Here is a 14,085-nt window from a genome sequence, read left to right on the forward strand (position 1 = left end):
CTGGTTTGAGTACCCAAAACCCCCCCTCATGGGAGCCCCTCCCAGGGGACCTGCCTATTTTGGGAGCCTGGCTCTGGAGCCCGAGTCTTTTTCGGGCACATGTTTTCTCTTATGAGCACAGCCAAGTTGCTGGAGAGTGCAGCAGAGCTCAGGCACGTAGTAAAGAGCTCCTCAATCAAGACTATGCAACAACCCCAGGCAAAGCCATTCCTCCAAGAAGCGCTGGGAGGACGGCTTCATTCACTGAACCGCTGGTGGGGTCTCTGGCACATCCCACACAGCAGGGCTTCACTGGGCAGGACGGGGACTCTGTAACTCAGTCCCCGATGCCTGTCGTGCAGATGTGGCTATACTGCCGGCATTTAGGACAAACTTTACCTTCTTTGTCCTTGTGTTTTCAGGATCAAAGGACTCTGCTTCTTTCTCCTGCCTGCCCACTGATGGGGGCCTTTCTTCCATGCCCTCCTGTTCCTCTTTTCCAGTCTTGCAATTGCAAAAGGAAGAACAGAACAAACCAAATCAACCGTGAGCGGGCAGCAGAGAAATGAGGGAGTGCTATGAGAAAAAGAATGGCAATGGGCACAGCTAACAGTTGTCAGTTGTGCTGCACACACAACATTTCCTTTATCCTCACAAAACCCCTCAGAAGCAGGTGCTATTATCACTTTCATTATACAGATGAGGAAACTAAGGCTCAGAGAGGTTAAGTAACTTTGCTCAAGGTCACACAGACAAATGGAGGCATAGAAATGTCTTAATGACTGGCCTGATATCTTTAGGGGGGCTGAAATCCCTAGCAAACTGGGGAGTTTTTGCATCTGTGAAACCCGCAGACAGTGAAGGTAAGTGAAAATCCAAAGAGTGAACTCACATTGGGATTAACAACCATCATGGTGACATGTCCCCAACAGATCCGTCACAGCCATAAAAAATCACATCCAGGTCCCTTATGGGTAGGAAGAGAGTTGTCACCCAACAGGGGCCTCTCTCACCTCCCTTTTGCCCTATCTCTGCCCTGGAGCTATGGCCCAAACTAGCAATCCCTTCCCTTCTTCCTGCTCCTACTCCCTCCCTCCGATCAAGTCCCTTAACATACTGCACATGTCTGGGAAATCGAACGGAAAGCAGGTGTTTGGTTTGATAATTCGGGCCACTGAACAGCCTTAAAACAGGGGTCAGCAAACTTTACTCTTCCAGCCAAAGCGGACCCAGGGCCTCTCTATGTATCGTCTGTGAACTAACAATGCTTTCCCCATTTGTAAATAGTTGCCATTTAAATGATTACATAAGTACCTTCATAATATCCTCAATTTTGCCTCTTGGCCCACGTAGCCTAAAATATTTACTTTCTGGCGTTTTGTAGAAACAGTTTGCCAACCCCCTATTTTAGAAGTTTTTGGAGGATATTCTCCCATGACTTAAACTTTGGCCCCCAAACCAATGACTATTCCTGGGCTTCCTCAGGGGCAAGTGGCATTTTTCTCAACATTTTTGGCTGAGGTTGGTGCAACATAAGCAACTCTAGTTCTGATTTCTTACAACCAGACACACCCCTCTGGAGCTGACAAAGAGCCAGCTGGGGCAGGAGCGCAGGGCTGACTGGTCGAGCCAGTTATTACCGGACAGGGAAAGACAGTTCCAGTCCTCAAGTCCTTGCTCTCTCCAGGGTTTGGAGCGGAAGATTCCACGGAAAGGGGTGCGCTAGTCTTCTGAGCTAACCTAAGAACAAAGCAGCTCTCAATGCTTTTTCAGCCATCAGAACCCATAGCTTCTACTAACAGGGGACCGCTTTTCTTTATTTTTATCTCCCTGAATAAATTATACATGGCCCTCCCTTCCCAAAATAAATCATCTTTCCCCTTCTCAGGCAGTTCCTCCAGCCACACTCCTAGGTCAACACAGTAAAAGGACCCCATCCAGTTCAAGCTGGGAGAGGCAGGGACAGCGTGGCCTGGCTGGAGCCCCCGCCAGACAGACCCCTGCCCTTCCTCCCTGCAGGCACAGGAACCAGAGCAGCACCTGGCCATGCATCCCTTGCTCTGGGAACACTTCCAGGTCAGAGTGGCAGCTTAAGGGGAACAGACAATGCAACCAACGCACCTGGCTGCCCACACCAGCTCACGGACCAAGATATTAGAGGTCCCAACTGTTGCAAGCAGAGCTCTACTACCACAGGGCCAGGGCTACTGCTAAGCCACACCCCAGTTGGTCTCCCACTTCCACCCTGTCGCCTCATCCCAAGTCTATTCTCCCCAAGGCAATCAAGAATGATCACTCCAAAATGCAAAACTATGATGGCCTCATTGCACCTTCCTGCTTAAACGTTCTCTTCCCGTTGCACTTAGGATAAAGATAAAACTCCTTAATCTGCTTACAAGGCCCTGCGTGATGTGGCCCCTGTTGAAAAATCAGCCTCACCTCCCACCATTCTAACCCTGGCCTTCTCTGCTCCAGCAACACTGGCCTCTAGCCACAGGGCCCTTACACATGCTGGTCCCTCTGTCTGCTCTCCTTCCTTTTCATTCAGTAAATACCCACCATTCCTTTAAATCTCAACAGTCACATCCTAACCCAGGGAAGTCTCTGATTTGTTACAGGCACTAACAGCAGTGTATACCTCCATCTCCTTCTTAGCACCTTAACACTCACACTTTTCTACTCATTTGAGGAATTATTTGATTAGTGTATCTTCCCACTAGACCATGAGCTCCATGAGATCGGAAGTCATTTCAGCTTTCACTCACAACTGCAGCCCCAGTGCTAGGTGCTCCATGGACGCTGGGCAATAAAAGAATGGAGACCGGTAGGAGGGGGTGGAGGGAAGAACAAGTTCGCACCTGCCTCCCGGCATGCTCGAGTCTGTCTCTGGGCTCTGAATCTAGCACAAGTGTTTTTGTCATTTCTCCCTCCTATGGATTGTTTATACTGGGGGCTGCATTCTGGGGACCCCTGGGCTGCATCTGGCCCACAGACATGTTTTAGTCTATACAGCTTCTAAAACATGGGAAATTTCACACAGATATCCAGACTTTGGTCTTGCTCTTAGAAATGGGAGCTCTATCGGCACAGGGCACACATGTGGCATGGCAGCCATAGAATGGAGCTGAGCAGTGGCTGGCTGCCCCCCACGTATAGGCACCTGCTCCTTGGTCTGCCATGGTCCCATCTCTCCACCTTGGCGTCACTCATGCTCTCTGGTCTGTGTCACCTGCCTGGCTTCCCTCCTCTAGGCATTGATCCCCCTTCCAGTTAGGCGAAGGAGTGCTGCTTCCCGTGTCCTCCCTATTCGATGACGATTTCTTGCCTTCTTCCTATGGCCTTGTGATCAGGGATGGGTCTCCTGTATGGACCTGGCTGCCCACAGCACTCAGCAGCATGCATGCTGGCTTCTCCTGCACGGCACTTTCTCCAGAGATCCACAGGGTTTCTAACCAGCACAAGCTCATTTAATTCCTACAATGGCCTGTGACCACACCCATTTTACAAACAAGAACATTGAGGCAGAGAAGAACACAGTGTGACCTCGTTCTCAGAAGCCAGACCTTTGCCTCCAGAGTCTGGGTTCAGTCATTCATTCCTTCAGCAGATACTCACTGAACGCCCTCTGTGCCAAGCCCTAACGTAGGGACTGGGGACACAGCAGTGGGCACCGCTGACAAAAATTCCTGCCTTTGGAGAGGTTACGTTTGGGGGGTGAGGGGAGGGGAATAGACACTAAATAAAATAAATAAAGATGTCAGGGGAGAGGCTAGAAGGAGATGGGTGTGACAGAGAAAAGGAAGCAGGAAGCAAGAGAAGCAGGTCCAGATGTTGTGACTTTATGTAGTGACCAGAAATAAACTTGTAGAGAATGTGACAAGTTAAGACAAAGGAGGTGAGGAGGGAGCCATGTGGACTTCTGGGGTCGGGTGGGGGGTCCTAGGCAGGAGAGCACATGTAAAGGCCCTGTGGTGGGAGGGGCCTGGTATATTAGAAGAAAGCCTACTGCCTGCATCCCTGAGTTCAGTCACTGCCTGTTATCTGACTCTTAGGGCAGCCATGTGTGGACCTGTGTTGTTCTCAAGATTGTGACACAGAATTTGCGATCAATGAGGAAAACTTTTTTTTCTGCTGATATTCCACCAAATGTGGGCTGCCTGCCTCCAAACCCACAGATACAATCTGTTGGGGCCTCTAGCAAGTCCCTTCTGACCCCACTCTAGAGCTATTAGAGGAAGAACCAACTAGAGGGACAGAATTGTGGGAAACCATGGGGCTTTCTGGAAATCCTTTTTGCATCGCAGCTCTTGGGATGGTCCATCATGTACATGATCTTAAATGAGTGATGTTGTGCGAACCAATGAAGGCAGGGTGCATGAAACAGTGGGAGAAGTGAGGTTACCAGAGAAGAGTCTCAGAGCGTGGGTTGGAGGGCAAAGGGGCAGCTCCACCCCTTTGCCAAGGAGACAAAGGGTCCTAGACCGGCAGTAAGTGTGTGAGGTCCAGGCCTGAGCCCCTGCCAACTCTTGTTCTTGGCCCCTCTGAGCCACTGGCCCATCACCAGCCCCTAGGACACCTCCAAGCATATACTTCTCCTTAAAAACATCCACTGGTTCACAGGTCCTCGGGATCCAGTTCAAATCCTAAGCAAGGCACACCAGGTCCTTCATGAGCCCACCCCACCCTCTTCCTTAATCTCTTCTCCCAAGCTTGCCCATTCTATGCCAGTCAGGAAAAACCGTCCCAGACTTTGAGATGGGTAAAAAAGATTACTGGGTGTCCTTTCGATGGAATGTTGGACAGTTGCCCAGCACCCTCCCAGGCTATCTGATTCTGTAGGAGTCTGCACTTTATCTTGAATTGAGCTATTTTGCAACTCTGTAAATTGCAGAAAACTAATAGTAGTGCAAACAATTCTTGTACACAGAGATGCAAAGGAACTTTATCTGGTGGAGATGCAACTGATTCCCAGTTCCCTGTGGAACAGGCCAGTTTCACATCTATTAGTAAATTCATTTCAGCATTCCTGATTGCCTCTCTATGTTACCCACTCTTTAGAGTCCCCTTTGAACTGTCTTTTACATCTTACTGGTTATCTCATTAATTAATGAGTTAAATAACATCTTTGACATGTGTGCATTTTATGTTTGCACAAGAGCATAATTTTACTTTTCAAAAACATCATCCTTTAATATGCCCTAAAGATGTGGCCACATGGAGACTCCCCAAGGTTCTTCAAAACAGTCTGTCTTTCTCACTTTTGCCCTCGCCGCTTCCCAAACTGCCTTCTTCCCCGCTCTCAATGCCCAGATCAAATGTCACCTCCTTGAGGAAGCTTTCCTCCTCTCCCAGGGCAGAGTTCACTCCCTCCAGAGCAGCTCATCCACTGCTTGACTCCAGCACGGTCCCCACTGTGTGTGAATCGTGTTTGTAGGTCTGCTTCCACCATTAGACCTTGGTCTCGGCCATCACATGGACTAGGTCCTATGCCTTGGGACCCCCTGTGCCCCTGAGCTTCGGCCCTCCACCAATGCAAGTAGGAGTGAATGCAGAAATACTGCCCAAAAGTGTGACATGTCAGTCTTCATGGAGTTGAGAAGTGAGCTCCTCATTTGCACTTAGCCATTGTCACCAACTTCTGGGTTCAGACTAGAAGATATGCATGTAGGATTTTTAAAATTGGGTTCTTTATGCAGACCCTCCTCCCCCCGCCACCTCCACTATCTCACTCCTACTTAAATGTAGGCGGTTCTGGCAACAAGGAAGTGTAAGCCAAGATAGAATATAGACCTGGTGCCCAGAGTCCTCCTGGTGACCCACTGTGTGAACTGAAGTCATGCAGCAGGTTATAGGCCCTTTCAGATGCTTGGATGAAAGGTACTAGCCAGTTGCCGAGCATTTTTATTACAGTGGAAGTGAAACACTATGGACAGTGTCTAGAGAAACACACCAAGCCCTGGGTACCCAGTATAGTCTAGTGGGTGTTGGCTGCTTCTCCTTTACCACCTCTCATGGAAGCCCCAGGATTGGTAGATGCTTTTGGCAGGAGAGAGGATAGAGTGGACCAAAGATCTAATCTCCGTTGGTAGAGGGTGTGGGTGAAACACCTCAGGGCCACTCCACCCTGGACAAACAGGACCACAGAGGGCTTTGCATCACACCCCTCCCTAACTGCTAGTAAAAGCAGCAGGGTGCTGTAGGATTTGGAGCCAGATGACCAGGTATAATTCCGGGTCTGCTATTTCCTGACTGTGTGTCCTGGGGCAACTAACTTAGGTTCTCTGTGCCTCAGTTTCCTCCTCTACAGTAATAATGCTATTATTACTATGATTACCTCTTAGGGTTGCTGTGAGGATTAAATGATTAGATGACTTGATTGAGATAAAGTGTTTAGCACAGGGCCTGGCACAGAGTACACATTCAGTAAGTGTTTCACTCATTCAATAAATGTTCATCAGCATTATATTAGCATTATTCTCCCTTGAGACCTGCCTCGCCTCACGTGGGGAACAAATGGCATCATTACCTCATTCTCTGCCATTCGGCTTTCTTTTCTATCACCGGCTCCTTCTTGGTCTCTATCAGGTCTCCTGGTTCTGTTTTTCTCACTCTGCTTAGACTTGGTGCTGTCAGGGGCCCGAATCTTTGGCTCCAGCGCGTCCTCCTTGCCAGGGTCGTCTGGGTGGGGATGTCTGCTCTCCCGCAGCCTGGCCTCGTCTTTCCTCCTGGACCTCGCGGAGGCGTCCTGCTGCTGCTTTAGATACTTGTCCGATTTGCCTTTGGGCTCTTTCCGGTAGTAGCCGTCTTCTCGGCTTTTGTACCCGGATGCCGAGTGGAGCGGGTTGGGGGACCCAGTCCTCGGGTGCTTTTCTCGGTGGCCCCTCCCTCCTTCGAGTCGCTCGTCTAACTCGGCTTTGTCTAGTGGCCGGGGGTAGTGTTTGCGGTCAGGTGCCCACGTGTCCGTCCTGTCCCTCTTGTCCTCCCCGTTCTCCCTCCAGGGGGCCGGGTCTCGCTCTTCCTCCCTCCTGGCGTAGGGAGAGTGCTCCCACGAGTCCCGGCCGCTGCCCCAGTCGGCCCGGGAGGGGCCGGGAGGGCTGTGGGAAGAGCTGCAGGAGGTGAAGCTGGGAGTATGGGACCTCGGCGACAGTGACCTGCTCACGGGACTGCGAGACCGTGGCCTTTCTGGGCCATATCTGTGAGGAAGCAAAGAAGCAGTTTTTAGAATCTGCCCGCCCCACCCCTGCCCCCCACTCCCCGACCCTGGCCCAATACCCAGCTATACCCAGTCTCTCGCACAGACCTACTGTGCACATAACCCCATCCAGCCCTATACTCTTCACCACAACTGTACGGATGGCACAGAGCGCTGTAGAGAAAGATTTTCCTCCCTCCCGGCTTGCAGGAGGAGGGATCTTCCCTAAGCACAGTCCTGGCTGCTCTCTGCCTCTTTACTCATTCTGCTCCTGGGAATTGGGATGAATAATTGGACTGGTTTGGCTCAGCCCCATCTTTCTTCCTCTTGGAAGTCAGCTAGGCTCAGGGAACAGGCAGCTTGCCTTTTGGGGGCATACTGGGTGTGGGGTGTGAAAGAGGTTGCCCTGCCCTGGCAAGGCTGCCTAACCCTAGGGTTCAATTAGCCCGCCTCTTGGCCACAAGACTGAAGCCGCTTCTCCACTTGGCCTCCATGGAATAAAGGTGACCTCTTGGCCTCCATTTTTCTTGTTTATTTCTCATCTCAATTTGTTGGAATCCTGGGCATGGTAGAGGGGTGCTAATTACTGGGGGATGGCCAGGGGCAGGCTCAGAGATTCCAAAAACAAAGAACTAGGAAAGCATTTTAGAGCTGGAGGGATCTTAGAGCTCTGACCTGCCCATGTTTCAGATGAAGAAACTGAAAACAGAAAAGGACCCTGATTTGTCCAAGGTTCAGAGCAAGACCTCCTAGTGCCCCCAACCCCACACCCCCTCATGTACACGCTCTGCCACTGAACTGCGGCCGCCACGGTGTGGCTTTATACGTGTCTTTAAAAAAATGCTAATAACCACATTTCTTAAAAAACAAACAAACACAAAAATCCCAAACCTGAGCAGCTACATACAAAGATACACACACACACTCACACACACACACACACACACACACACACATACATATACACCTACACTCTGAAGGCTATTTGGTTATTAAGCAGATCAACTGAATCATACTCAATATTCTAAAAAGATGGGCAATTTTCATTTGCTTCCCAAATACAGGAAAACCATACAGCCCTCACCGACGAGGGGACACCCAGATATGGCTCCCTAAGACCAGGCTGCCTTGACCATTGCTGGGCAAACAGCTTGGGCTCAGCCGTGGACAGTGAGGTTAGAGCACCAACTGTGGCAGCTCTGGGTAAGAACCACAGAATGTGCTGGCCAAGTGCCCACTCCTGCTCTTTTCTACCTTGGCTTTCTCCACAGGGACTGTCTTTGAAGAGTAGTGACAGTGGTAAACTTGAAGTCCCAGCTTGGCATGGTCACGATTTCAGTTGGAAGTAATGAGTTGGAAAACAATGCATTCAATGTTCAGAGTAAGTGGTCAAGTGATCAGGGTACTAGCCAAGTGACTGCTTTTTGGGGGGCCATCTACATTCCTGTTCCTACAACTACATTCAGCTCATGAAAAATCAAGAGCTGGCTCTAAACAGAACACACACACACACACACACACACACACACACACACACACACTTTCAGGCTGTTTCAGCAGAGTGTAGACTTGCCTTAAAGGGCCACATATCAACAGACCCCCACCTATTCCCCCTTCCAACAAAGGAGGAACAGCTGAGAGGTAGCCTAGCATCTTGCACTTTCCTGAGGTTTCACCTGAGCAGCACTTCTGGACTGGACTGATGTGTTCTGTTGGGCACATGGCAAGGTAGAGCCCAGAAAGGCTGAAGGACACGGCAGGGGCAAGGGCAGGGCACGGTGTGACTCAAATACCGCTAAGAATGAAGAAAAGGAGAGAGTTCCAACTGCTCAGAATCTGTCCTGAGACCTAAGGCCAAGGCCTCACCTGTCTGCTTCCCGGAACATGTCCCTCTCCCTCTGGGAATGGATGTCCTGGATGATGGCAGCCACGGTTTTCCCAGGTTTCTAGGCAAAGTCAGAGAGGTCACCATCAGACCAAAGAGAGCCTTGCAAACACCAAAGGAAAGCAGCTAAGCTAGGACTTGAGTTCATTGCCCAGTCCACCAAAGGGGGAAGAGTGCCTTTTTAGGGGAAGAAAAAGTTTGACCGAGGGGGTGAGGAGTGTGTGCATAATGCTGAATGGTGGTGGGCTGAGTGGTCCAGGGGACATGGTGTCCATTGAGCTGGGGAAGGAAGGAGCCTGGTGCTCACCATCCACATGTGGGGAAAAAGCAGCCTTTGTTAATACCTGCCTCCCACCCCCTCTTGAATAAGGGAAAATATCTGAAATGTGAACAGAAGGAAGGGAAAGAGGGAGGGAGGAAGGAAGGCATTATAACTTGGAAAGAGAGTTGAAGATCACTGAATGCAGCCTCCACATTTTACACATGTAGAAACTGAGACCCAGAGAGGTCGAGGCACAGTTCTGCCCTGCACAACTCCCATCACCAGCCACACTGTATTCTGTGTAGATGGTGACTCCTGGAGTTGTGCTGAGGTAAGGAACACATTCTAGGTCATAGAGACCACTAGAGAATCAGGACTTGACAACAGGCATTTTAACTCCAGGATCCTTTCCATGCCCCATGCTCCCTTCAACACCTTAACTCCAGCATGTTCCTCCTCAGGAATCATTTGTGCTCAGTGTAAATCTATGAGGTGGGTGGCATAGACTGTGAGCCACATTTCACAGCTGAGAATGCCAGGGACCCTTTCCAGAAGTCACTATATAGTGGCTGTACCAGGACAAGACCATCTCCAGCCCCAAAATCCCAACCAAAGCCCTTTCCTAAACCCAGAATGGACAAACAATAATGAAACAATATATAATCAATGATTAAAAAAAGAAATTCATGAGCACAAAAGAAATAGGGGAAGCATCTTCAAAAAGACTACACAGAATTCATCCATGCAGTTAAAATGTATGGAACAGTGTGGATTTTATGGTATGTGAATTAAATTTCAATAAAGCCAACATTAAAAAAAAATAAAAATAAAAGGGGGAGCCACTTCAGCAGCCTGGGTTCAGTTCCCAGGCACGGACCTACACCACTCATCAGTAGCCATGCTGTGGCAGTGACTCATATACAAAGCAGAGGAAGAGTGGCACAGATGTTAGCTCAGGGTGAATCTTCCTCAGCAAAAAGAAAAAAGAACTCGAAATCCTCAGTCTGTAATGTCAGATTTGGACAAAGAATTTTATTAAGAAATCTAATCAACTGCTCGTTTTATCCTCAATTTTTTTCTGTGTAGTTTACAAAGAATAAGGAAATCTTAGAGCTATAGGAATGTTAGGTGTCAACACATATCTCATTTTACAGATGGGAAAACCAGGGCCAGAACTAGGAAGTGAGCCACGTGATCTGCTGGGCCTAGAATTCTATGGTTCCTCTCAGTACATGGCTGCTTATCAGTGTTACGGTTGAGATTGAGAGTTGGGCTGGGAGAGAATGAAGGAGGAGCTGCCTGTGGTTTCAGGGCAAGAAATCAGGGCTAGGATTTAGGAAAGGGACATAAAATGTTCACACCAGGGTGGGGTCCCTTGTCAGCTCTAAATGCAAAAGGAAAGAACATCAACAAGAAGGCAGTGATCCCTTCCCCTGTGTTGATGAAGTAGGAGGTTAACAAGTCAGTTGTTCAAATTGAACAACTGTTCAATTTGTTCAACACGTCAGTTGAACAAATCCCTGTTCAAGAAAAGGCCCAACCTTAGCACTGGTCAGGATATCCACCCAAAAAGGGCCCCGCAGTTCTTCTGATCATAGCTGTGAAGGTTGACCTTCTATAGGAGTATGAAAGCGCCGCCTACAAGTACCCACATCACCCAGGCCCTTCACTGTCACCTAGCACCTCAACTGCTTAAACTGGACCATAAGCAGAGACCCAACGCCAAGCCAGGAAAGAAGCTGGGGCTGCCCAGGACGCCTCCTTCCACCCCACCCGAGGCCGCCTGTCCTTCTGCCAGGGTTATTTGTCACTACCTGGGGGTAGAATGAGAAGGTTCATCTGAAGGTGACCCCACTGAGTGGGTCTTCGTCCTGCCTGCCCACGTTGGGCCACAAAGAGGAAGTTGCCTACTGTACCATCATGGGAAAGGCCAGGCTGGGACAGCTGCTCCCAGAAGACCTGCTGTGGGACTGCCTCCACCCAGGCCAACACAGGGGCAAACCAAGCCCTGGAGAGCTGGCGGAGCCCTCAGGACCACGTGCAGGGACATGTGACAAGATCTGCCGTCACCGGGGAGGCCACATCCTGGTCCCAAATCCATGGCTCACACTGCCAAGCTGGAATAGGCAAAAGTTAAAGAATATGCCCCAAACTGGGTTAAATGTACCCCACGGCAACTTTTCAGAGCATACAAATTCCCTGAGGGGGTTGGATGGGGATTTTCTGTAGCAAAAAGAGTCCCCATGGTCCCAAATACTTTTCTTCCGCTCTTCTGGAACCTCAGATCCTCTTGATTGTTCTTTCCAGCCCAGACCCAGAAAAGCCTGGGGTGGGGAGAGGAGGATGGCCAGGTCAGGGGCAGCTGAGGTTTTGCAGATTTCCCGGAGGCAGCACGAGGCATGGGGGGTGGGAGGATGGTAAGACCTGCGGGGAGGGGCTGGTCAGGCCGATGTCAGAGGCAGAAGCATTCCAGCAGCTCATGGCCCCCTCCACACCTCCCTCATCACAGACAGCACCCCTTTATGCCCTTCCCCTCTGGGGTGCCCCCTGATGAGTAGAGCCAGACAATCAGGACCACAGGTGAAAACATCTCCTTGTGGCCCCTGAAATGCCCCAGGGGTCAAAGAGATGCGCCTAGAGTTCTCTGGGGGCTGGAAGAGCCTCTTCTTGAATTCTCCCTTATTTTCCCAACCACAGAATATCCTCCTGGGGCCACCTGCAGCCCAGTTGATGAGGATTTTAGGCTGGTTACTTTTAAAACTGCAGGTGAGAAGCAGGCTCAGAGGACTGGAATTTGCTTGCTCTTTGAGAAATATTTGCATTTGTGAAGGAAGGGGGACTGACCTTGTAGGGACCTGAAATTGGCCACCCCAGGATATGTCTCTTTGGCATCGGGATTGCTTGGGGCTGATTGCTTTTGATAAACTGGGACAGGGAGGGAGGCTCTGGGGAATGGAACTTGCCCTTGTTGGGACACATTTACATTTGTAAGGTAAATCTCTATCTGTAAAAGGTGCCTCCCTCTCTGTACCAGGAAGAAGAGAGATGACCTTGTCCCTAGAAACTCTTAATGGGGAAGGCAAGAATTTAAGTTGGCTGCTGTCTGGCAATCTCATGTAACTGATTTAGGGTGGTGGCTTCTGACCTTTACTTAATCCGATTTGATTCTTGTCTAAAAGTCATGGGATCACCCAATGACCAGACCCCACCTGCACTGATACCATTTTAACTCTTTTTCATGTTCCTTCCTTTGTCTTGTAAAGAGATGACTCACATACCCATGCCTTATAAAATTAGCCCTAACCCTCAACTCGGGGCAGCAGCAGCGGCTCCTCCTGCCCGTGGGCCCTGTCCCCACGCAGCAGCTCTGACTGCCCGTGGGTCCTGTCCCCATGCTATTCCACACTATTCTCTAAATAAAAGAGCACTACAGCCAGATCTTGAGAGTCCAAGAAATCTTTCTTTCGACTCCTCGGCTCACTGACCCCGCACCACAGTGTCCTCTGAAGTTACTTCTATTCAGGTGCCACATCCCCAGGAAGGCAGGGCATTAGGTTGTTAATCTTCACATAGGCAGCACCAGCACAGAGTCCCTCACAGAACAGGTGCTCCATAATACCTATTCCAAGATGAATGGCTGTGGCTGCAGAGAAGGATGACAATCTGCAAATACTACATGCTGGGGCCAGCGGTCACGGGCATTGTGATCCTCCTCTGAGGACCAGAGATCAGTTCCTCTATTTTAAGTGATAATTCCAAATTGTTGGCACTCTCTGGCCCAAACACCCTGCCAGCTGCCATCTGAGAAGGGGACAGAAGTGGCAAAGACTTTAAAATAACAGAATCAACTTCTCACAGCACTAAGAAAATCCTCTCAACCTTCCTCTTTGGGCCTGGCCTCAGCATCTCGTGGTTACAGGTGTACAGGAGGCAGGTGACATAAAGCTGTGATCACTGCAGAAAAGTGAGACAGCGGAGAACAAAGTAGGCCTAGCATGACACTGGGACACCTTTTCATTGTAGAACACTTCAAACATACCCAAGAGGAGAGAGAAGGGTAAAATGAAGCCCCATGAATCCACTCCCATTGTCAACAATTCTGACCAAACTTGTTTCATCTATACCCCCATCTCTTTCCCCACCCCACAGAATATTTTGAAGCAAATCCCAGACATAGTATCTTTTCAACCATTCTGTGATGACACCCATGCGGCTCAACAACTCCACAGGGGACAATCCACAGTGCTCATGGCTAACACATCTCCAATATAGCTCGCTGCTTCTGAGACAAGGGTGTGATTCCTAGCCCCATGCAGTCCTAGGGAAGTGCGGGCATACTCAGAGGGAGGCGAGAATGTCAACCAGGAAGAGCAGCCCCACCTCAGCCTCCAGCTGGTTGGGTTGCCTGGAGTCAAGGCTTCCTGTCTGTGGGAGTCTGCTGTCTCCACTTATAAAAGTGAGATAATGAGGCCCATCTAGCAACAGCCTCGGGGCATGGCTGGCTACACTGATAAAAGCCATGGACTGCTGGGCCAACATAAAGGGAGCCACTAGAGGGTATCATGCCCTCTGACCTTTCCACACTTGTTCTGCATGCCTCGAGGGTCCTGGGAAGATGCTGAAACCTTCCATGTGAGCCCTGAACTCCTCAGAGCCAGATCCTGTCACAGCAGCCCCAATGGTTTTTGACTTCACTGTGCTTTTCAGACTCCACATCTCTTCTCATCCAACTCCTTCCACTGGGAAGCCCCCTCTCTATTTAGCTAA

General features: G+C 49.9%; 1 protein-coding gene across 7 annotated transcripts in view; it reads right to left on the reverse strand.

Moving 5' to 3' along the window:
- RBM20 (RNA binding motif protein 20) overlaps positions 1–14,085 on the reverse strand; it is a 189,295-nt gene that overhangs the window by 17,512 nt on the left and 157,698 nt on the right. For all 7 annotated transcript variants that reach the window (XM_070633039.1, XM_070633049.1, XM_070633051.1 and 4 more), the window contains exons 8-10: positions 9,038–9,117; positions 6,506–7,172; positions 379–483 (exon numbers count right to left, since the gene is read on the reverse strand). In XM_070633039.1, the coding sequence (XP_070489140.1) occupies positions 379–483; positions 6,506–7,172; positions 9,038–9,117 (852 nt within the window). The remainder of the gene's footprint in view (positions 1–378; positions 484–6,505; positions 7,173–9,037; positions 9,118–14,085) is intronic.

This window comes from Equus przewalskii, chromosome 1, assembly GCF_037783145.1.
Source record: "Equus przewalskii isolate Varuska chromosome 1, EquPr2, whole genome shotgun sequence".
NCBI lineage: Eukaryota > Metazoa > Chordata > Mammalia > Perissodactyla > Equidae > Equus > Equus przewalskii.